Source organism: Leucopleurus acutus (genome assembly GCF_964270905.1).
Source record: "Leucopleurus acutus genome assembly, chromosome: 13".
NCBI lineage: Eukaryota > Metazoa > Chordata > Mammalia > Artiodactyla > Delphinidae > Leucopleurus > Leucopleurus acutus.
In genome coordinates, this window is record NC_139155.1 from 51,762,908 (window position 1) to 51,785,457 (window position 22,550).

A 22,550-nucleotide genomic window follows, 5' to 3' on the forward strand; every position below is an offset into this window, starting at 1 on the left:
TGCTTTGCCTCCTGGCCTCTGGTAGAAGACTGAGGCTTTCATCCGACGGCACTGGCCGACGAGCCGCCCCTGGCATGCTGGGTCCCAAGTGAGAGACAGATGCAGGGACACCAAAGCTGCCATGGGACTAGCTGCTGGACTCCCGAGGTCCTTCTTCCAGACAAGTCCGGGCCTGACCCTGTCACTGCCTTCGCACTGTTCCTCCCCTGGAGGGCAAAATTGATTGGACTTGCAAATAGCCAATTTTGAAATTTTACATCACAAAACCACAAGGGCAAAACAGACTCCGCCCACTAAGGTTCCAAAGCCCATTGTTGGGCAAAAATCTCTATTTCTGTGCCATTTATCATTCAAATTTAGCTTTTGCCATGCTAAGCTTGGACTGTAGCACCAACAAAAGTGAGTTGGAGCTGGCAGCAATCCACTTTTTAGCCAGGAGAGACATACTGAGGCTGAAACCCTAGCTGATCCCTCAACGCTTCAGAAAACCAGAACATCTTTTCTCCTGATTTAAGCCGCATAATTGCTTCTGAGGACTTAGGGCACAATAAAGGATATTTTAAAATAATATTGACCTTTTCATTTCCTCACGACTTCTATTTACCACTTTAGACCCTTGAAGTTACATCTTACCCTCCTGTAAAAAAAAGTCATTCACCAGAGTTCACCTTTATAAAGGCTAGAAACGTTCTTTGAGAATATGTGTCTGCAACAAACAAAAACAGCAGAAAGGCTTTTTCCCTTTGGAAACTCTGAACAAACTTCTTGTTCATTAACGAAAAAGAGTCCAAAAGAGTTTGAATTGGAGGAGTCAAAGAAAAATATCAAATATACCTTTAAGCAGTTAACAACTTTTTTAAAATTTTTGTTTGTTTAAGCCAGTAAAAATACCAGCTCAGTGGTTCCTGGTTCAAAGACAACTCAAGGGCAGTAGTTTCAATTTCACCTGTGGCGACTGTTCAAAAACACAAATTTCCAAGCCCCACCCCCAGAGACGCTGACTCAGAAAATCCAGGGTGGAGCCCAGGAATCTGTAGTATTTCAAAGTACCCCAAATAAAGCAAAATTAAATGTAGAAAAGAATCACTAAGTAGGAATTTTAATGCTAATGTTTCGTCCTAAACCAGTCTCAGTGTAATCCTCACCCGGGGCTGTGAAATGCTGCCGCACAGGTCGGGCCCTGGATCTCTGAGGACCAGGGTGCGGCCCGGTCATTTTTAAAGGGCATTCCAGGTAAATTTGGGAAACACTAGGGTGGGAAAGTGCTCTTCATTTGAGAAAAACTGAGCTTCAATTACAGCTTTACTGAAACGAAGTCTGTGATCTTCACAAAGACCCAGGCACCCTTGTCCTCAGGGGCGCGAAATCACACACAAGCCGAACTGCTCACAGGCTGATCACCAGGCTGAAATAAGCCTGGGTACAGTCAAGGTGCATTAGAAGACGGCGAGGCTGCCCAGCCCAGCAGAGGACTGTTAGGTGAAGATCGGCGAATACAGCAGCACGTCACATGACTCATCGTGATGAGCTTTGCTCTGGGTAGATGATTTTTTTTTTTTTAATGTAAAGAAGGAAGAAAAGAAAGAAGGCTGGAGTTGATAAGACAAGCAAAAGCAATTTAAATGCCATGGGCACTGGGATATATAAAACCACTGAGCTGGTACTTTTCCTGATCTACATTAGAAATACATAATACATGTATATACATTTCTACTGTACACACATGTACATATATATATAAACTCAGATAAAAACCTGGAAATAAAACAATTTAAAGCACTTCAAAACTTCTTGCCTTTACTTGGGTTAATTTAACCATAAAAAAAAGATGTGGATCTTAATTAAGAGGTTTGTAAAGTACTTAAGTTTGTCATTTTGTTGACATTTAAATGTAATTTCCTCTAAAAACTATTCTTAGGTATCAGCTAACAAAACTGAACTGTTGGTTTAGATTATTGTACTACCAGATAAGATAAAATTTGAGATAATATACCGGGAGAGCAACCCACTAGCTTAGAAGGAGTCTATACTGTTTTAACACTTACCCCTGAGGCTGTCGGTTGTGTCGTAGGGGAAGTATTTTTGCTGCAGTCATCTGAGTTAGAAGAGGTGGAAGTTGGAGTCATGGGAACAGAAGTATTGCTATTACCTGCAACAGTCAAAATTAACCTCATAAATATACATATACTCTGCTAAGTTTGGCAAATACCTGACAGTCAAATAGTATTTTGTTATATTTACCGGAGCAAGCTTTTGACTTATTTATGTTCTTAGGTTTTCGTTTCCTCGTTTGAATTCCCTCTTTTTTCATAGCAAGCGGTCGAGGCACCTAAAAATTGTTCACATAGGCCGTGAGTTTAATAAATATTATATTGAAGAAAAACCAAACTAACTAAAGACCCAACCTCAGTACTGAAAGCCCTCATTTAAAAGAACTTGGCATAAAGCCAATCCAATTTTTACATACACTTCGAACTGCATAAAGACTACACTTTCCCCATCAAATGCAGAGATTCCTCCAGAAAAAAAAATAGGGAGGGTGATTTGCCAGGGAGAACTTACTCCTTCAACTTAATGTTTATTGTTTTAAACAACTTCAATTACAGAGTAAAACCACTGAATACATTCAGTGTAAAAACACTGAATACATACAAGAAAAATAAATATTTTTATTTCAAAGAGATCATGTATTCTTCTCCCTAGATATACCAAGGAAAATTTTCTTTTTAAAATTGACACATATCTTGCGCTATCCTTAAAATGTAGAATCTAACTATAGCTATCAAATATAGCTATTTCTCTTTTGTATAAATGTATTTGATTGCATTCACATTTTTTAAGCTATAAACTAGTTAGTGTGAATTTCTAGTTGGTTCCATGCTTTTTTTTCTTTTTAAGTGTACAGTTTTTTAACATATACACACTACTATATACAAAATAGATAACCAACAAGGACCTACTGTATAGCACAGGGAACTATACTCAATATTTTGTAATAACCTATGAGGGAAAAGAATCTGAAAAAGAATACATATATATTATACGTATATAATATATATATTATACACACACATATGTATCACTGTGCTGTACACCTGAAACTAACAAGAACATTATAAATCAACTATACTTTGACTTTACAGCTTTTTTTTTAAAGCTTACTACCATCTTATCAATTCTAAAACACACTTCCCCACTTTTTAGTATTTCTAAAATTGGGATGTCTTACTATGGATTTGTGTGACAGTTTAATTGGCAGTATTTTTTGTTTCTTACTAGTAAGATAAAAGTTTCCATTATAATTAACAGGACCCTCGAGTCACAGAAGTACATATAGAAAATCAGATTTTTCACTTTTATGCCCTCTCCTTTGCTGATTTTTTTAACTGAAACTATGTACAAACAAGACACTGAACATGTATACACATGAGCAGAGTAGGTGGCGCACCCCATGGAGTTTCATGTAGAGTCCACAAGCATTGCACACAGGTTCACCCTCGGCGTTTCTGCGCCACAAAGTGGTGGTTGTGGTGTGACAGTTGGCACAGGACAATCCAAGCCGGCGGGAGGAAGGCTAAAAAGCAGCACAAGAATGTAAGTGTACAGATATGTGATTTTTATGCATACGTTACATACATCAATGTATCACGTCCCTGCCATCAACAAGCATGTACCTGGTTATTATAAATAAGAGGTCCCTTGAGGAAAAAACCTTGACGTGTAATTAGGTTGACCTTCCTGGACCAAAGTGTGCTCCATCCAATACATAAGATTGATTTGCTCCAGCCCATTAGCATAGATTAAAGCAGTCACAATGCTGGCCAATGCCTGCACTCACTGTTGTCAGACGGCTGAGACACAAGAGTAAAGAAATGAGTTTTTCTGTGCCCACTCCTCTGGAATTCTGCTCGCACAAGGGAAACCAAGCTTCCTGGACAAGAAATGTTTTCTGTGTGTATTGTCAGAGGCTCTGGCAGACCTGGTCCCAAATGAGGAAACTGTTCATTGAGGAGAAACTTCTAGATTTTTTTTCTCTTTTTAAAAGATGTTCTAGGGGACTTCCCTGGTGGCACGGTGGTTAAGAATCCGCCTGCCAGTGCAGGGGACACGGGTTCAAGCCCTGGTCCGGGAAGATCTCACATGCCGTGGAGCAACTAAGCCCGTGTGCCACAGCTACTGAGCCTGCGCTCTAGAGCCCACGAGCCACAGCTACTGAAACCTGCGTGCCTAGAGCCCGTGCTCTGCAACAAGAGAAGCCGTTGCAATGAGAAGCCCGTGCTCCGCAACGAAGAGTAGCCCCCGCTCACCACAACTAGAGAAAGCCCGACTGCAGCAACAAAGACCCAATGCAGCCAAAAATAAATAAATAAAATAAATAAATTTATTTTTTAAAAAAAAAGAAATGCAGTCACAAACCACCTGCCAACATGTTAAGTGGCTTTGGGGAGTCTCTGCTTCACCTGAAAACTGAGATATCGATCTATTTCTCAGATATGTGCAGAGGAATAAACCAGAAACTGCAGAAGGGCCTATATATATTCACAGAAATGGATTTTCGAAAATGTACACAAATTTTGGAAAAAAATATATTTTAATACATCTCATTAATTATCATGATTGCCTATTGCGTGAATTTTTGTATTAACCATTTTACAAAGGATTAGCAAATTTTACAACATTGTGTTAGTGCTGGCATTGTCTTATATATGGTGATGCTGCTATATTTTATTTAGCCTGTCAATATAGTACTCAACTTTTGTTCATACAAAGGGTTAAATTTATCAGAAGAGGGCAACAGTCTGTCACTCTGATTTCTCTGTTCCCTTTATACCCATAACATCCTTATATGGAATTTATTTCCTCTAAATTATTATGTGTGAATTATAAAGAGGGACTATTTAAGCTAGTGTAAGTTCCTGCCTAGAATGACAAAAATCTAAGTTTGTTTTTAAATTACCTAGATAGGCAACTAAAACCCTGCTGTGATTTCAGTTAAACAAACAAAAAAAAAGCTATGGGGAAAATCCAGGGACCAAAGCAAGCTGAAAGACACAGAATTAGGGACGTTGGTAACGATGATTAATTTAAGAAAAGAAGTTATAAAGAATGGACCACAAAAACACAGACTGGGCATTCACTGAATATTCAGACTAAAAAGACAGAGAGTTCCAAAATCTTCATTGGCAAATTTAAAAGTTAAAATTGTATTTTGCTTTTATAACTCACATCCTGTTGTATTGCTGTAGCATACTCTTTACAGACAAGTTGTAAAACCAAAGAGACACTGGGAAGCCTTTTAGTACTGCCACCGTTTTAAGAAATCAGTGCTAAGAAAGAATCAATTTGACTTTTGGTTGAAATGAATATGTTTGGCTAACAGAACTGTTTGGGAAATTGCTTTTAAAATGATGAAAACATAAAATCTTACACATCAGGGCTTTTTTTTTTTCTTTATGGTTAAAATAAAATAATTTCCCAGAAGAGCACTCCTTTCTCTTCATAAATGTGAAATCAGTAAACTAGGGACAGGAAGTTTCATTTTATAAACAGGTCATTTATGACAGTTTCCAGTGGAATTTGGAGCCAATGTGAGGCGAACTTGTTATCAGAATTTGCCATTATAACAAAGAACTTTATGACTGTCAACTGCAGATCATAAGTGAAGCCAGTCCCCATAAACATGTGAAATGAAGGTGAGTGGGTTATAAAAGTTCCTGTAACAAGTGATCTCAGCTATAGTCATCACTGACAAGGAATTCAAGTTACACCATAAATCTCTTATTTTGCAATGTATTACAAGTTCAAATTCAGTGATTGGTTCTGTACTGCTAGCTAAACAAACTTGGGTTCAACATTCTGAGAACTAACTAGATCCAGCAAAACAATAAATAAGAAGCCCACAAGGAGAACTAATTGATAGACACACCCTTCAATTGGTATCATTTATAACACATTTACCAAGCACATTGGCTGACCTTGGTCACTGCCAAGACACCTGCTACACAGAAGGAAAACTCATAGATTCAGAGATGTTAAAAACTGGGGTTTTTTTCCTGTTAACAGTTATTTTTACTGGTAAGTGCACAAAACTAATGCTGCCATCTAAATACGGATGTTACTAGATCAAATTTAAAATGCCACTAGAACCTAAATTCTGCCAGTTTTTTTGCTCAATCTTGAGAAAATGTTACCTTCTGGACTCAGCTCAATGCGCCTTTCCAAAAAAATAATAATCAGTTTCATTGTTCATACATTGGCTAATACATGAAAACAAGGAACTTCCTTGGAATATTTTCCGGCAGTACTTTTTCTTTTTAAATATGATGCATATAAGAAAAATGAAAACCACAGGGAGTCAGGCACTGAAGTTAAGGATGCCCTTTGAAGAAAAGTTTAAGCTGTGGGAGACTATAACTAGTTTAAGGCACATACACTCATTAAATTAACCTCGGCCACTTTATTTTAAATGCATTAAAAACAAAACAACCATAAAACTAATTGCTTCTCTTTAAGGTGTCAGACTTACATTGTGATGCAATTTCACTCTAATCTATTTAACACAAACAACATGTGTAGCATTTGTTCCTGCTAATTAGAGTATAACAATTAAATAAATTACTTGGATACTTAAGATGTCTGGCATCTAACTGTAAAATATTTTACTTTAAAAGGTATTAGAGTATGAGTGCTTGGCTAAACAAATGTTAGCCTTACGGTGGGGCTTGTGAAAGCTTTCGTTTATTTTCTCCAATCACTACAGCAGTAAATACCCTTTCCTTCTTAACAACACACAAGACAATAAGAGATTAATCCCTGAAGAAAATCAGAATTCCCACACTTTAATAAAACATAGTGAAATGTGTCGGGATGGTGAAAATCCTCTACTTGCAAAAAACATGCAGACTGCATTTTCTTCTCAAGTTCTATGTAGTTCTCTGAACAGCCACATTTCAAAATAACAAAGGTTAGAGTAAATAAATTTTTCACCCGACTCAAGGACAGTCCAAAAGACGGATGGAATTTGGAGCTAAAACTAGTCTGGCTCTGAGAAGAGGTGGAAGGGGCCCAGAGGTAGAAGGGACAGAGTCTAAGGGGTCCAGGAGGATGAGGCTGTGGGGAGAAAGGGACTGTGGGTTCGCTGTTGTCATATCCATTTGAGGGGGCATGTTACAAAGAAGCATGCTTTTTTTCAAGAATAAACTCCAAACCAGACCAAAGAGTCCACAGTGAAAATAAAAATCTCCTTCCTTCACCTGACCTGGGGCTGTAGCCTCAGTTTTTCTCCCTGAAGGTTACTAACATTACTCATTCCTTGTATCTCCTTCCAAAACTATTTCACTGCATTTACAAGTACATCTAGAGATTTGTAAATATAGGGAGTTTGGGTACTTTTAAAAGATGGTAGCACACTACACCATTATTTTTTTTTTTCCATTTAAGGACGTCACTCTCCTTTCGGGACCTGCGCTCGTGGGCGCTCAAACGACCGGAGAACCGGGCGTACCGCTGGGGCCGGCACTCGGCCCGCCCCGGGTGCCCCCGCGGGGACAGGTGCGGTCGGGCGGGGCCGGGCGGGGAGACCCCGGCCCCAGGGGAAGAGCGCCGCTTGGGGCCGGGCTGCAGGGGAGGGCGGCGCTCGCACTCACCACGCGCTTCTGCGGCTTGATGAGGGGCCGGCTGAGGCCGTTCATCTTGCTGTAGAGGCCGCAGGCGTTGCACAAGTAGTGGCCGGTGCCGTCCCGCCGCCACAGTGGCGTCTGGATGGAGCCGCAGTTCACGCACTCGCGGCTCTCAGGCAGGTCCTCCAGCAGGTCTGCGGGGACGAGAAGCCGGTGAGGTCCCGCCCGCCCGCCGGTCCGTCCGTCCGTCTCCGCGGTCCTCCCCGACACCCCAGCACCCCGATCCGCAGTGCCGGCCTTCCCCACCGGGCTTTCTGCTCGGCGGCCCGGCCGGGAGCCGGCCGTTGATGTCATCGCGATCGACCTGTTGACCAACACTTTGTCCAATACTTCTGCACCCCTGGGCGCCCCCAGTGCAAACCCCAGGGCAGTCGGAGACAGAGCTGGAAGCCCGGCCCGAATCATCTGCCTCCTGTCTCCAAGGACCTCAGAGTTGAGCTGTGGGGAGGTTGGTTTGGGTCCTCTGACCCCTTCTTTCCGGCTGTTCCCAAGCTTTTCAAAACTGAAATCCATCATAATTACAATATACCACTTGCCAAACCCCAGCAAGTCTTGCAATATTAACAATGATCACTGACCCCTGCCCTAACCCACAAACATCCCCGGACAAAGTGAGGCTGTCTTCTTTACTTCTATCTCAAGTTAACTTTTTGAAGGTATTTGCTGTATCTACTACTCTTCCTTTTCCTCAGTAAAAAATAGGCAAGTGAAATTAGAAATACTGTTCTTGGGCACTTTTGTCAATTAATTAGAAATTACTCAGGTCTCCTCAGGGGGCGGGGGAAGCACTAAAAGATTAATAAACACAGAGATAAATGTGAAGCTCGACTTTCATGCCACAAAGACCAAATACTAAAATATTATGATTTCAAAGTGGGTCTTATTGCTTCAATCTACAAGACGTCTACAAATGGTTGATGCTTTACCAATTCAGAAAATTACTCGGACTGTCCCAATGCTAAATAAATTTTTTCCTATTTTCCTGCACTAAAATTTCAACTTATGTCATCTATTTAAATTATATTTGTCATTTGGCTACTTGGTTAGTTTTCCGGAGTTCACAATTAACCTAAACCTGCTAATTTACTCTAAAGAAGCCTTTAGAGTAAATGGTTTTAACATTTATTACTTCCCCTTGAATCAGTTAAATATGAATAATTATCTAAAATGAGGTTCTTATCAAGCACTTTTTAAATAGACTTTAAAACATCTCCAGTCTAGAGTTACTTATATTATAGAAAATTTAAATGTTACCATTTGGCTTTCTTTAAGGAGCATTTTTGAATCAATTTTTAAAGTAAATAAACATTACACTTTAAAGTTTATTTGAAGAGTATGCTAGCAAGCCTTTCTATTCACGAGCAGTCTACAGCTTGTGTCTACCATCAACTTTTGTACAGATATTTAAACGGGATTTGGACATACAGAAATCTTTCATTCCATTAATATTATTTACCCTGCAAAACAAGTCTCCTTCCTCCTCAAGAAATAGGTTTAAAAGAAACTAGCCTCCCACATAACTCGAGTTCAAAGTTGTCATGGGGATACTGCAACTTAGAACACATCACAAAGATTTATTCTTCTCCGCCCTAAAAGCTACTATTGACTACGGTAATCAGTAAAATGCTCAGGACTTCAAGGACACTGAAGTTAAACAAGGTATTTGTCTTTGTTGTTGACTTTAAAATGTTACCTATCAGAGCCCCTCTCCGTGGAGAATTGGGGCATTCCCTGGAGAACCCAGCCCTACGCCTGGCCTCCTTCTCCCCGGCTGGGAACAATAAAGACTTCCCGGAGAAGACAGTGTGAACGCCCCAGGTAAATCTCTTTAGTCAGCTGAAAACTCAGAGACAAAACGTAAAGTCTACTTTGGATAAATAAAATTTAGGAAGTTTGCTTATTTTTAATTAAGTAAAATCTACAGCTCCCATTGCCTCCACACTTTTCCCCACTCCTCATTCAGCAGCTGCAATCCTATAACTAAAATAAGAAAAAGCTACTTTTTATAAATCACGAAATCTGATTGTGCTGGAAGCTCTCTCACCATTTCCCCCCAATTCATCCTCTGTCTCCTAACCTGGCTGCTTTGGGTGGCCCTGGGCAGTGACAGACTCAGGGGAGAAGGGCAAGGCCAGCGAATGTCATCCCGGGACCGAGAATAGAACCCAATTCAGCGGCAGCTTGTGAGGGCACTGGCCTCTGGAGACAGAACTCACCCCAAAACTCCCCACCAGCACCAGCACCAGCACCAGGGAGAAGTGAATGGAGCAGGTTCCCAGAGAACAGCCCCCTACTCCACCCCGCACTGTGCAGGTTGAGAAAGCTCAGTGCTCAGGTTTTAGCCCTGCCCATTTGCTCGAAAAAGAGTGCCTCCAAAAATGGTTTGTTTAAAAAGAAAAAATCAAAGTGGAGAAGCAGAGAATCAGTTAGGAAGCTGGCAGGAGAGGTGCTCTCTAGCATGGGAACACCTGTAATGGACAAGCAAAGTTAGGGTCATTCATCTCCCCCACCCCCAGACTGGCTTATTCTCAGCAGCTTCCCGCCTTCTTTAAAGACTCTTTATGCAAAAGCTGGGTGTTCCCAAACCCCTTTCCTTTTTTTTTTTGGAAACATGCTCTGAGTCTACACAAGATTTTTCTAACTTTGCAGTGTTCTACCCAGAAAGGGAAAAAATTAGTGAAAGGATAGGCTAAGTTTAGATTGAAAAACTTACAACCTGTCTGTAATTGCACCCTACCACCTCTAAAAGGATTTTTCTCACAAAACCAATTACTTTAAACATCCAAAGACTCCGATTATGTCTTTTGGACTGCTTCTCTGTCCTGTGTAATGCTGGAAGAGGGCAAAGGGAAAGAGAGGTCACGCTAAGGTGCGTCACCAAGCAGGCAGAGCTGCCCCCTACCCAGCTTACACAACCTTTCGGATTCCCTGCTGGATTCTTGACTGACAGAAACCTCACAGCCTAACCACCACCCCCTTCCATCCTTTGAAGATCCTTCTCCCTGTCTCTCTGCTCCCGGGAGCCAGATGTGGGTCCCTAATGCAGCAGGAAGGGTGACAGGGCTCTGTGGTCTCAAGTCTCCAAACTTCAACAGGGCCCTCCCCACCGCCCCACTCTACACACAGACCATAAAGATGGTCTCCAGGACCAGCTTTGCAAGGAGAGGAGAGTGGATTTTCAGCCCAATGTTACTGAGAGAGGGCAATTCAAATAAGATCCTTCACACCTTCAGGCCACTAGCATTCCCAGGCTGTCTTTGAACACAAGGCTGGCAGTGCCTCACTTGACCCTCACTAATTAGGGTCCCTAAAAGACTTGCTGTCCCTAAGTGAAGGGCTCTCCCGCAAAGCCCAGACCTGGGGCCTGAGAGCACCAGGTAGGGTACCTTCGGCTGATGTGCCTCCTTGTCTTTGCCACTTCTTGACTCCCACAGCTCCCCTCAGAGAAACAACGGCCAAAACAAGCCCATTTTTTTGTCTTAGGAGACTGTCAGGTTATATCAAACAGGTTAAATACAAAGAGAGACCTCTGAAAGCACGAAAAAGGACCCAGAATGCTGAAGCTGAGGAAAGAAGCCAACGTGCCTCTGTCAGGCCAGACAACAGTTCACACCCTCCCTTGTCCTTGAAGAGCAGGACAAACACTCTTCAAGATGTGGGGCATTTGCAGGAATTTTGACAATTGTGTTTTCCCAGTTCACTCCAAACTGCCCCCAGACACTGGAATGGAAAGCATGAGTGGGATTGGAAACTGAAAAATTGTTGGCCTGGGTTCCGGAGGAAGAATAGGCGTGAGTGCTCCTGGATCCCTGGTCCCAGCCTGGGGGACGCAGGCGGGAGCAACAGCACGACACCCCGCCGGCCTGCTGATGCCAAGCAAAAGGGCCCCGGCACCAGCCTTCCCTCGGGACAGTCACAAGGCTGACCTCTCTTCTTGCCCTCTCACTGAGGATCAGGGAGATGCCAACTAGGTCCTTTTCCACCATGGACCTCTTTAAACACTCTCGTTGAGGGAAACACACGCAGCTCCCGACCTTGGGAGAGTTGAATTGGGTGTGACTGTATGTATTGGAGGAGAGGGTGAATCGTATGCCCAACACGCTTCTAAAGTTACCCTCCAAATGGACTCTCACGCTTCCACCCAGGCAAACTGGAGTCTGCGACCAAGTTCAGACCCTGTCCGTTTCCTCCTGGGCTCATTTTTTTCCAACTGCCCACTCCAGTCGCTATCCATCAAGTCCCTGGACCTCCTCCCAGACCCTGAGGCATATCTGCGCATCTAGTCTCTCTCGTTCAAAACAGAAGCACCACAACAACGCGGTCAGACTTCGGGCACCCAGACAGGAATGCCCTGGAAACAGGGCCCAAGTCAAGCAGCTACTCCACACCCCCTCGCGCCCCGACTCCCATGCCGCGGCGCGACCCTTACCTGCGCTGGGGCCCCGCGGCACAGGGAGCGGGGCTCCGGCGCGGCTCTGCAGGCTGTGAAGCACCGGGGTCTCGAAGGGTCCGGCGGGCCAGGCGGGCGTCAGCGGTGCACCCACGTAGGGCGAGTAGGCGCTCGGGTGGTGGTGGTGATGGTGGTGGTACGTCCCGTTCAGCGGCCGCGCGGCCGACAGCGAGCCATACTGGTGCTCGCGGCCGCCCATGGCCGCCAGACTGCCGCCTCCACCGCTCACGCCGCCCGCGCCCCCGCCGCCGGCCGCCGCGTAGCCCCCCGGGTCCCGAGCAGCGCCGTTGGCCATGGGCGGGCTGGGCGAGTAGGGGAAGCGCGCCGAAACGTGCGCCGCGGCGGAGCTGGCGCTGCCGGGCCCCGCCGCGCCGCCGGCCGCCGCGCCGCCTCCGCTGCCGTACGGGGGGCTGTCGGCGGAGGCCTGGGGCCAGCCGGGGTGCGCGCCCGCGCCGCCCGCGTGATTGGCGGGCCCGCCGCCCGCCCCCTGGAGGTACGGCAGGCCGGGCAGCATGGAGCCCACGCGCGTAGTGGGAACGTAGACTGGGGAGCTCGCCGCGGCCGCGGCCGCAGCCGCGGCGGCCGCCGAGTGCACGAAGCCGCCGGGCGCGCCGTCGTAAGCGGCGGGCCCCTGGCTGGAGAGGGCGGCGAGGGTCTGGTACATCTCCTCGGGCTGCTCGGGGGCGAAAGGGCTCAGCTTGGCGCCGCGGCTGGACCACAGCAGCTTGCTGGCAGTCGCGGCCTGGTCGAGGTCAGTGAAGAGCAATAGGTCCTCCCAGCTCGACAGGGCGCCCCCGGGGCCAGAGATCCCCGGCGCCGAAGGTCCGTGGGGAGCCCCGAAGGGATGCGAGGCGTAGGGGCTAAGCAGTAGCGAGCGGGCCGTGGGTCCCGCCGCCGCCTCCGTGTCGAGCTGCGGTGTCCTGCAGTTGCTGGCGCCGCCGGGGCCGCGCTCCCCACCGCGAGAGCAGCAGGAGGAAGAAGAGGAGGAGATGGGGGAAGGCGGCGTAGAGGGCTCCCGCGCTGGAAAGGCTCCGGAGTCGCTGGCGTCCGCAGGCGCGGCCCCGAAGCGTTTCGGCAGGCACCAGCCGCCGTCAGTCAAGGCCATCCACGGTCCGGCGCCCTCCTAGCTGACTTCTAGCTCCTGAGACCGGATGGGGAGGGAGACAGGGTCGGGAGGAGAGATAAAAAAGGAGTTATCCAAAGCGCAGGCTGCACGACATCTTACCTCCACTCGCCTCCCTGGCTAATGAGATTCCTCAGAGATCCCGTTTCTGCCCCGGGCTCAAGGGGTGGGTAAGGAGAGGGGCAAGGGGCCTGCGCAGCCGCCACAGGATCTTCCCAGGACCCGGATACAAGCTCTCCCTCACCCGGCACGGCTCGGGTCCCTTCGCGCTCCCTTCCCACCCCCTCCGCAGCATCCTTCATCAGCGCGAGCGCCAGACCCCAAGGGTGACTGCGAGGCTGGCCGAGGTTTTCCTTCCGCCCCGAAGTGGCTCCCTCCTGGCTGATGGCACACAAAGGAACTTTTTAAGTAGCCGTGCGTGTCGGCGCTGCCTTATCATTCCTCCGTACGGGGGTCGCTCGCCCGGAATGCCTCAATATGAGAGCTGCCCGCGTGAAAATCATTAGCACAGGGAAGGCAACCTGTTCCCGAAAACGAAACCGCCGCGTTCTCCCATACTGGCTTTCCCAGAGCTTCCCGGACTGCGCTGACGAGACAGAACTCGAGCCCCAGAGAGAAATGCAACCCAGCCCTGGAAGGTGGGGCCGCAGGGCGGAGATCGCAGTGTCGGACCTTCGGGACATAGGCAGTTCGGGGTGCGTGCGGGGCCGGAGTCTCCTGCCCAACCCGCGTCCCCGCGGCGCCGCACACCTTAAGACACCGCTCGCCTCTGCAGCCACCAGCGCGTGCGCTCACGCCGGCCGCGCCACGCCGGCCAGACCACCCCGGCCCACCCCGCGGTCATCCCCAGCCGCGGAAAGGCCAGACCGTTCCGCAATCGGACGTAGCGGGGTGGAGCGGAGCGCAGAGAAAAGGAGGGGGAAATGTAAGGGGGGACGCGAGACCGCCCCGGAGCCGAGGCCACCCCAAAGGGGAGAGCAGGAAGAATGACAGGGAGACAAGGAGGGGGTGGAGGAGGGAGGCGAAATGCAGCCGGACTGGCCTTCTCGGGGCTGCTTTTCCAAATCGCCTGGGCTCATCGGAGATAACCATACTAAAATTAATACCCACACACAGACCGGGACTAGATAGCAGGAAAGAAGTCTCTGCCCGCCTGACTGCCGGCTCCCGCCCCTTTGCGCCAAGATAACTCGGAGATAAGGCTGCGCGCAGATAAGCGCTTCGGGGAGAGGAAAAGACACCATAAGTCGGTCCGCGGTGTCCCGGGAACCTGGGTGCCTGCTGGGAGTGGAGAAGGTAGAAACCCTCGGAGCCGATCGCGGCCCGCAGAGGGCCGGAGAGCCGAGGCCGACGGGCCAGCGACGGGTGGGGGGTGCAGAGGAGTAAAGAGGAGAGATCGTGCAAGAGAGGAAGCAGCCGAACCTCGGGTGGGCGCTGCGCATGGAGAACAGCCGTGGCGGAGGGGGCTCCAGAGCGCTGAGAGAGGCCGAGGGCGCCGGCAGGCGAGCGCGAGTCCGGGGTCTGCGCGGTGTTGCTGGTGAATAAAAAGGAGAGAGGAGGCGCCTCTTACAGCTCTGCCGGAAAACTGCAGCCTGCGCTCCTGATTGGACTCACCGAGCCCTAAACAAACAGCGCTCGCCGAAGGGTGCCAGGCTGTGGGTCGGAACTGCGCTCTGCGAGCAGCTGGGCGCTGGAGGTGAAGAGGAGGAGGAAGAGGAGGAGGAGGGAGCTAGGGGAGGAGAGAAAAGAGGATGGGGAGGAGACGGCGGGCGGCGGGGGGAGGGGAGCGCGCCGCCCGGGCAGACAATGAGCCCCGCGCAGCCTGCGGGTGTGGGCTAAGCCGCGAGCACCGTCCTGGGAGTAGGGGCGAGTCCATCCAGGGGGCGCCGATCCCGGGGACGCCGGGGGAGGGGCGGAGGTGGCAGAACGCCTGACCTGGCTGGCGACCCACACCCATTCCTCCTCCCCCAGTTACACGCGCGCTCAAGGGGGCGGGGGGGGGGCGGCGGTGGCGCTGGAGGAGTTGACCGTGCACAGCCCCACGCAGCCACCGCAGCGGGAGAGACGCGCCAGCTCCCTGGTCAGCGCGCCCCCCAGAATAAGGGGGGAAAGTGCTTTCCTCCGCTGGCCTTCCCCGCTCCTCCCTGCACATTAAATGAGCTTTTAGCTCCGCAGTTGTGTGTGACCGACCTTAAACTTTCCCAACCTCTTCTCGAGACCCTGAGGCTCAGGTCGTGGTGGCCGTCGGGGGTCTCGTCTCCTGTGATCTAGGAAAAAAGGAACTCGAGTGCCCAGCTCCCTATCTCTGCCCTGCTTTTTAGAAATGTACTAAATTCCTGGGAAGTTTCGGGAGGTTCACGTCAGCCCTCCCCAGCTAAACTACGGGAACTTTGGGGGTCATGGTGTACGTAAAGGTTAGTCCATGAAGTGTGCAGAATGGAAAAGGGTTTCCACGCCGGTCACCCCCGGAGGTGCTCTCCAAGTTTTGGTATCCCGTTTGCTCTGAGCTTTCCCTGGAGAACTTCAGGTAAGTATCAGATAAGTCGTTGGAAAGAGGAGGGGGTCACCTTCCCAGGTCCCAGCGCGAAATACCGCTTCCCCACCCCCATCCTCACATACACACCCCTTCTTCGCTCCCTCCAAATGGTTATCACAACTGTGTACAAACTGATACGGTCCTTAGCCAGCAAAGGGACTGGAAATGAACGTCGCGGGGTTATCAGCGCCGATCTGTCAGCGGGGAGTCGCGCGGCCGCAGGTTCGTCCGCGGCAGGAGCCGTGATATATGTCTCGCTCCCTTTCTCTCACAAAAAGGATTTCTTCCGACAGACGTGACCCCAGAAGACTGTCGAGAGAGAATTTTAACTAGGGCAGGAGCAGTTGTTTTGTGGCAATGGATTTTTACACTTTTTTTTTTAAGGTAAATCGAAGTAAATGATTTTCTAAAGGTCAGTCTCCCTGAAAGCGTTTGGGCTGTGTGTGTGTGTGTGTGTGTGTGTGTGTGTGTGTGTGTGTGTGTGTGTATGTTTCCAGTTGGGGAAGAGAGAGGAGCCTGAGCAGAGTTGAGCCGGGGTAGGTAGGGCCATAGTAAAATAGGGTTTCGAGAGATTGTGAGACCTCCTGGCTAAATGTATGTTTCCTCTCTATGTGACTGTGAGCTATGAACCTGTGAATCCTGGGGGACAAGGGGCCAGGGCCTGGCAGAGCGGGGGAGGAAAGAGTGGAATCGAGGAAGTCGGCGATTCTTTTTTCATTCTTCGTAGTAAATTGCTGCTAAACACTTTTGAATTTTAAATTGCTACCGAAAAGGTCCATAAACCGTTCTCATCCAATTTAGTCACTTTTATTACATTCCTCTTTGCCTCCCCCAATCACTGCGGCGGCTCCCAGTTTCAGCGTGGCCGCAATTCCGAAAAGACTGAAGGTAGAAAACTCTGGAACGGAGACTGGCGACTGGAGCAGGATCCAGGGGCTTTAAAATTTAACCTGAGTTCGATCGAATGCGTCTACCAAAGTAGATAACCCGGCGTCCGCCGTCCACTTAACTCCTACCAGGGCTTCCAATGCCTTTCTTTTGTTTTTTACGTGAGTTCCGATCAAATTTTTATGTAGACTGAGTTTTGCAGAAGCTCCTTTGTAAGCCGTTACAGAAAGGTTGTGGGCATTTGATTTCCTTTGAGTCCAACTGTTCTTAAATATTTCTGAGGTTTGCTCTCAAAAGCAAAGTTTTTTTTTTAAATTCATATCTCAATGAGGTGATTTCTAACGAAGACAAGTTAACAAATAAATAAGTCCATTGGCTGAGTTGGAGTCCGGGCTGTGAACGGCCTCCAAGCCTGAGCCCCGAGGAGAAAGAGCCCCCGGCGCGAACCTGATTCCTGCTGTGTGTGTGTTTCTTATATTTGCAATTACGTGGGTGACCGTGTGAATTTCCTTGGACAATAGTTGACCCCCAGGGACCGGCTTTTCCCGCCAATCCGCAGCAGCGGGGAGAGGGTGCGCTGGCCCCGGCACGGCTGAGACAGAGGTGAGCGGCGGGACGCAGACCAACTCCACAACGTGCGAGTTCTCAGGCTCGAGAAAGGACAAGGCATTTTACCCTCCAGATTCCCAATCAGTTTTGAACATTGCTTAAAACAAAGGTGGGGGCAGGGAAGTCATTGTTTGCTCTTTTGCAGGGTCACAAGTTGTTTTCTGGTTTTTTAGACTGGTCTTGTTTCTCTTGTCAGTTAACAGAGAAATAAAACAAAACTGACCCGTGGAGTTTATTCAGACAGAATGCCAGGTTGCCTGACTGTTCCAGTTTGCAGTTTTCCCAACGCATCGCCTTTGGCCTTGGGGACAACACCCCCGGGGCCCCGGGGAGCGGCACATTTTCAAAGCCACCCCCCAGGGACCCGAGGCCCGGCGCTCTGAGCTTCCTCTGAGCGCCCCAGCTGGTCCGGGAAGGCCGGAGGGATTAGGGGGGCGCAGAGGAAGAAGTGCACCCCAAGAGCTGGCGATGGTCCCCACAGTGCTTCAGGTAGACGGTCATGCTCTTAGAAGTTTTCTTCGTGTTTCCTTTCCTTTCTTTTTTTCCATTTCTTTCCCTAACGCCTCTCTCTTTTTGGTGGATTTGCTAATCTGGAACGAAATTGTTTCTCTCGGGACTGTTGAGACCCAAGGAGTAGCCCCTCCGGAGCGATCCTGCCTCCGCGAGCGGCCCTCCTCACCCTCGGAGGGGGGCGGGGTGCCTCCCGGGCGAGGCCTGTCCCCAGGGCTGATTTATTTGGGCCGCGCGCGCCACCCCGCTCTTCGCGACTCGAATCCAGCCCGAACCCAGCCGCCAATAGGGCAGGAGGCGGGTGCCTGGCGGCCAAACTGGAAGGGTGTTTGGGAGCCCAGTTGTGCGCCGCTTCTGGACGAGCCGCGAGGCCCCGACGAGGACCCGCGTCTTCCGAGGATCCGCCTTTACGCCCGCAAACTTAAGCTCATCCTCTTATCATTTCACCAAGCTCCTGGGTGCTCCAGCGACGTTTCAGGAAGAAAAAGAATACATACGATTTCTGACTTTAAAGCATAGGTTTTAACTTGAGAGGGTTTTTTGTTGTTGTTGTTTTTAACCAGATTTATGGGGCCTTCTCGCTTGCACCATATTTCTTCCCGTCCCGGGGACGCTTTGGCCAAAGGACACTGGGTCACCTCGGCGTCCTCCACGCCCGCCAGCGCCCGGGCCCACTAGCCGGGTCGGGGCGGCGCGTTCTCCGATTCAACTCGGTGGCTGTCACTCCGACGCAGGCCATCGCCCAGGGGCCTGACAGTTGTTGGAGGGAAGGGGGGGGGGCGTTGTCGTTGTTTTGTTTTTTAATTCTCGAAAATCCCAAAATACTCCTTAGAAATGTCAGGTGGTGACGGCGGAAGCGTGGGACGTGCGCAGCCTAGAGGTCGCCCCAACCGCGTGCCCCGGCTCCGCGCCCCCTGCCCGCCGCTGGTCCCCGGACTCAGGAAGGCGCAGCGCCCACGCCGGACCCCGGCCGGCCGCGATCGCGGCCCCGCGGCCCCGCATCCCCGCGCCGACCCCGCGCGCCGCCGGCGGCCGCCGGCGCGGCGCGGAGGTGGGCTCGCGGCGGCGGCGCGCGAAAGGTCACCGCGGTGGCATTCCTCTCCGCGCGCTGTTTACGTGACTTAATGTACTTCATCCGCTGCGGGTAAGTTAGGGCCGCGATAAGCGGGCGGCCGGAGGAGGGTCGCTGTAAAAGCCCCACGCTGGGCGCCTTCCAGCCCTCCCCTCATCCATTAACCTTTTTACTTTCTTCTTCCCTCTCTCTTTTAAAGCTTGTTATCTAGGCCACCCAATGACCGACGAAAGATTTTCCCTCCCTGCTTCTCCCAAGGCCGCTTTAAACCAAATAAATTTAGCTATTAAGGGCCAAGATGTCTGACAAAAGATCGAAAGGTGTCTTTCCGTGATCGCTTAAAGAAGCGAAGGGGAAGCTTGTGGCTCTCGGATCCCGATAAGACATTCCACACCGGCGCCGGCCTCCCTCCCCGAGGCCTGCTTGCGTCCCGACACGCTGAGAACCCCACTTGGTGGCCCCGATCTCGGATGGCCGCCAAGTGGGGAATGCCAAGCCCCGGGGTCCCGGGAGCCGGGGACTCCAGGCCGGAGCTGGACTCCCCAAACAGCCCCCCTGCACTAGGCAGAAAAACTAAACCGAACTCAGTGGGACCCAAATTACCTCCCATTTGGATTATTTTCTGATACTGAGTAATACTACAAAGCCAAACCACTCCTAACCTCGTGCCCCGCTCCCCGCGGTTTGCCGAGCTAGGGGCAGTGTTACTCCCCATCTCTGGTCGTCCGAAGCAGACCTTTTGAACCCCAGTCAGAACGTGGTGGGTGGAAGGAACCCGGCGTCGGGATCATACAGGCTAATGGGGAGGGTGTGGACCCGCAGAATAACAGTGTCCAGGTTGGAGGCAGCAGTCCAAATACTCAGCCATCCGCAGGTTGAGTTTGGTTATGAAGTGTGGTATTTACTATTAGTACTATTAATTACTACGGGCTTCACTACATAAAGCCTCGGGCTGCCAGCTGGGCTGAGGCCCTGACCCTGGAGTAATCCCTTCCCTCTCACCAAAGGTGAAGCAAAAAATAATCCAGTTTCCTGATCCAGGACTGAGAAGTGGGCTTGGGGAGTCAGATGCCATGTTTTCCGTTTCCTGCACAGAGCTGCTGCTTCTCCCCTTAAGGAGCTGGAACATCCTCCATACTCCAGGCCCACTTAAGCCTTTTCTACCACTTTGAAATACAGCAGGATAAGGAACTGGGGGTAACAGATGAGACCACTCTTGGCTTCGCGCTATGGGGCTTCTTCCCACATCTTCTGCCTTTCCCATCTGTTCTTCTCTGGCAACATCAGAGACAGGACTCTGAATCCCAAAAGGCAATCCAGTATCTTCAGCGTCTGTCTGTCCTCTCATGCTGGGCCCCAGAAGTTAAAAATGTCTTTCTTCTCACTTCTCCCTCCAAATAAGGTGAAGTCCCAAATCATTCACCTTATCTAATCCTAACCTCTTACCCAGCCTCTGGAGGTGAGAGAAATCAGAGCATCAGAGGGAAAGGGACCATTTATGCTCTCAAGAACGTGAGAGAGATGCAGAAATTTCCATCCCACTAGACAGGCAAAACCTGGGCTTTCTCTGGGCTTTGCAGGTATCACTAAGTGTTTAGGCAATGCCCATTCCAGGGTCAGGGTGCAGATGCCACCGCCCCAGAGCTGTCTCAGCTCAGAGACCTTTGTGACTGGTTTCCTAGTGGGGCAGGGGGCATTGGGGAAGCAGAAAAAAATGAGATGATAGGCTTTAGCTGTTTGCTAAGTGACTAATGTCCTCCTTGAATCAATTAAAGAAAAAAGTGCCCAAGAAATTAAAAAAAAAAACTTACTGCGTTTGCCACCCAGAAATATGACCTCTCCAGCTGTGTTGCAAATATGCAGAGAATTAAGACCAAAAGGCTGTCTACTTACATGCAGTCCTCCAGTTTCCTGCACTTGCGCGACAGTACTGAGTATGCACTGCACAAAGAAGAACTAGAAGAGGTAGCTACTAGTTTTGAAGTGTTTACAGTCTGAAAGGTTTGCAGTTCTGTAGAGCCGGTTAGGCAAAGTACCACAGACAACTTTCAAGATGGAGGGAGATGTCTGAGTCTTTTTTCTTTCTCTAGAAAAGTACCCATGCTCGGATTTTCCTCTAGGCTTCACAATGAGCTTATTAAAACGGGAGGGTGGTGTTCTAGCTCAAACACTAGGGAATTCCTAGGAGCCCAGACTCTGGGCCAGCCTTCCTGGGTTTGAATCATGACCCCTCCCCTTCCTAGCTGAGTGACCAAGACAAATTGCCTAACCTCTCTGCTTCAGTTTCCTCATCTTTAAAATGGGGTTGATAAAAATACCTCCTTTACAGGATCATTGAGAGGATTAAAAGATGTCTTATGTATCAAGGGCTAAGAGTAACCAGCATATGGTAAGCACTGTGTAAGCATGACCTGTTTTTACCAATATCTATATTGTAATAGACTCTCACCTACTACATCAGATTTCAATTTTTGGGGAGACCCACCTATCCCCCAGAGTTAAATTAACTCCCAGGAAAGAACTTCTTTGAGCACTCATTCAACTTTGAGACCTGCCATTCACCAGAGGTCTTGGGCTTTTTCTATGTACCAGCAGTGAGGACTTTATTTATCGCATTATGGTAGGAAAGGGTGATGGGGCAGACAATCGTAGATCTACTTTTTTTGGTTCCTTTGAAGAGGAAAAATTCCTTGTTCCCTTTGCAAATGCCAGCAGCAGACTACAGGACAAAGATAACAATCTTAAGGCTTGTCCTCTGCTCTGAGAAAAGAACTCCAGTCCTCAGAAGCACCCCCCTCCCTGGAAGCTTCTTTCTGTCAGGAGATAGGAGTGAATGAACAGATGGGGCCATGAAGGAGGGCAACCTTGAGGACTGGCATTAGATATAAGGGAGAAAAAAGAATTAACTAAATTGACCTGGTCATCTCACTACTCTCATGCTTTTTGCCTTTCCATTTGGCATTGCTGTTTATGCAGGAGACTTATTCTACATTAATCACATTTTGTTAAGGAATTTAAAAATAAATAAATAAAGATCTGTGAGAAGCTAGGGGACCCAATATTGATAGAAGAAAATCTAGACCATTCCAGACTTTTTCCAATTGATTTTCTTTCTTTCTTTCGTTTTCTTATAGCATCCCATCTTCTAAAACAAGATCTAAACTGCAATAACGAAAACTTAAAAAAGAATCCATGGGACATAACAAAGAATACTGTCCTCTAGATAAAATGATGGGGAAAGAGCTTTGTTTTTCAGGAGGCAAAGTCTGGAGGGATCATAAAAGTCTCCCACACTGTGCAGGTTTCCAGCCACGTTTGTGCCCAGAGCCTGTTTTTCTCTTTCTCTGACAGTCGTGATCTTCTCTCCATTTGATTTACTGAGTGCTGTCATTTCTCTGCTCTTTACTTTCACAATCACACATTCAAACCTGATAAAGTTCAAGACCCTGAATACTTGCAGCTTTCCCAGATTTACAGTCCTATTGCCCCCCACCCCAGCCAGTGGTCCCCCGGCTGATTGAATCCTCATGGACAAAAGCCATGGGGGATCAGCAAAAAGCCAGCAGGTCCACGAGGGCTGGATCTCCAGAGAACGATATCCCCCATGTCAACTCTGTTAGTCAAAGCGACGAACCTTGGTAGCTTCCTCCCCCTAAAAAGAGATGTCAACATTCTCTCATTTT

General features: G+C 48.9%; 1 protein-coding gene and 1 long non-coding RNA gene across 2 annotated transcripts in view; one reads left to right on the forward strand and one right to left on the reverse strand.

Annotated features, from left to right (window-relative positions):
• Nucleotides 1-15,911, reverse strand: part of GATA6 (GATA binding protein 6) — a 31,432-nt gene extending 15,521 nt beyond the window's left edge. The window contains exons 1-7 of the mRNA XM_082853230.1: nucleotides 15,876-15,911; nucleotides 14,675-14,786; nucleotides 12,109-13,270; nucleotides 7,647-7,813; nucleotides 3,449-3,574; nucleotides 2,242-2,329; nucleotides 2,046-2,149 (exon numbers count right to left, since the gene is read on the reverse strand). Of these exons, the coding sequence (XP_082709356.1) occupies nucleotides 2,046-2,149; nucleotides 2,242-2,329; nucleotides 3,449-3,574; nucleotides 7,647-7,813; nucleotides 12,109-13,234 (1,611 nt within the window). The 5' untranslated portion in view covers nucleotides 13,235-13,270; nucleotides 14,675-14,786; nucleotides 15,876-15,911. The remainder of the gene's footprint in view (nucleotides 1-2,045; nucleotides 2,150-2,241; nucleotides 2,330-3,448; nucleotides 3,575-7,646; nucleotides 7,814-12,108; nucleotides 13,271-14,674; nucleotides 14,787-15,875) is intronic.
• A 1,649-nt stretch (nucleotides 15,912-17,560) lies between these two features.
• Nucleotides 17,561-22,550, forward strand: part of LOC309970207 — a 58,178-nt gene continuing 53,188 nt past the window's right edge. Inside the window, exon 1 of the long non-coding RNA XR_014326671.1 lies at nucleotides 17,561-17,774. This is a non-coding gene — a long non-coding RNA (uncharacterized lncRNA). The remainder of the gene's footprint in view (nucleotides 17,775-22,550) is intronic.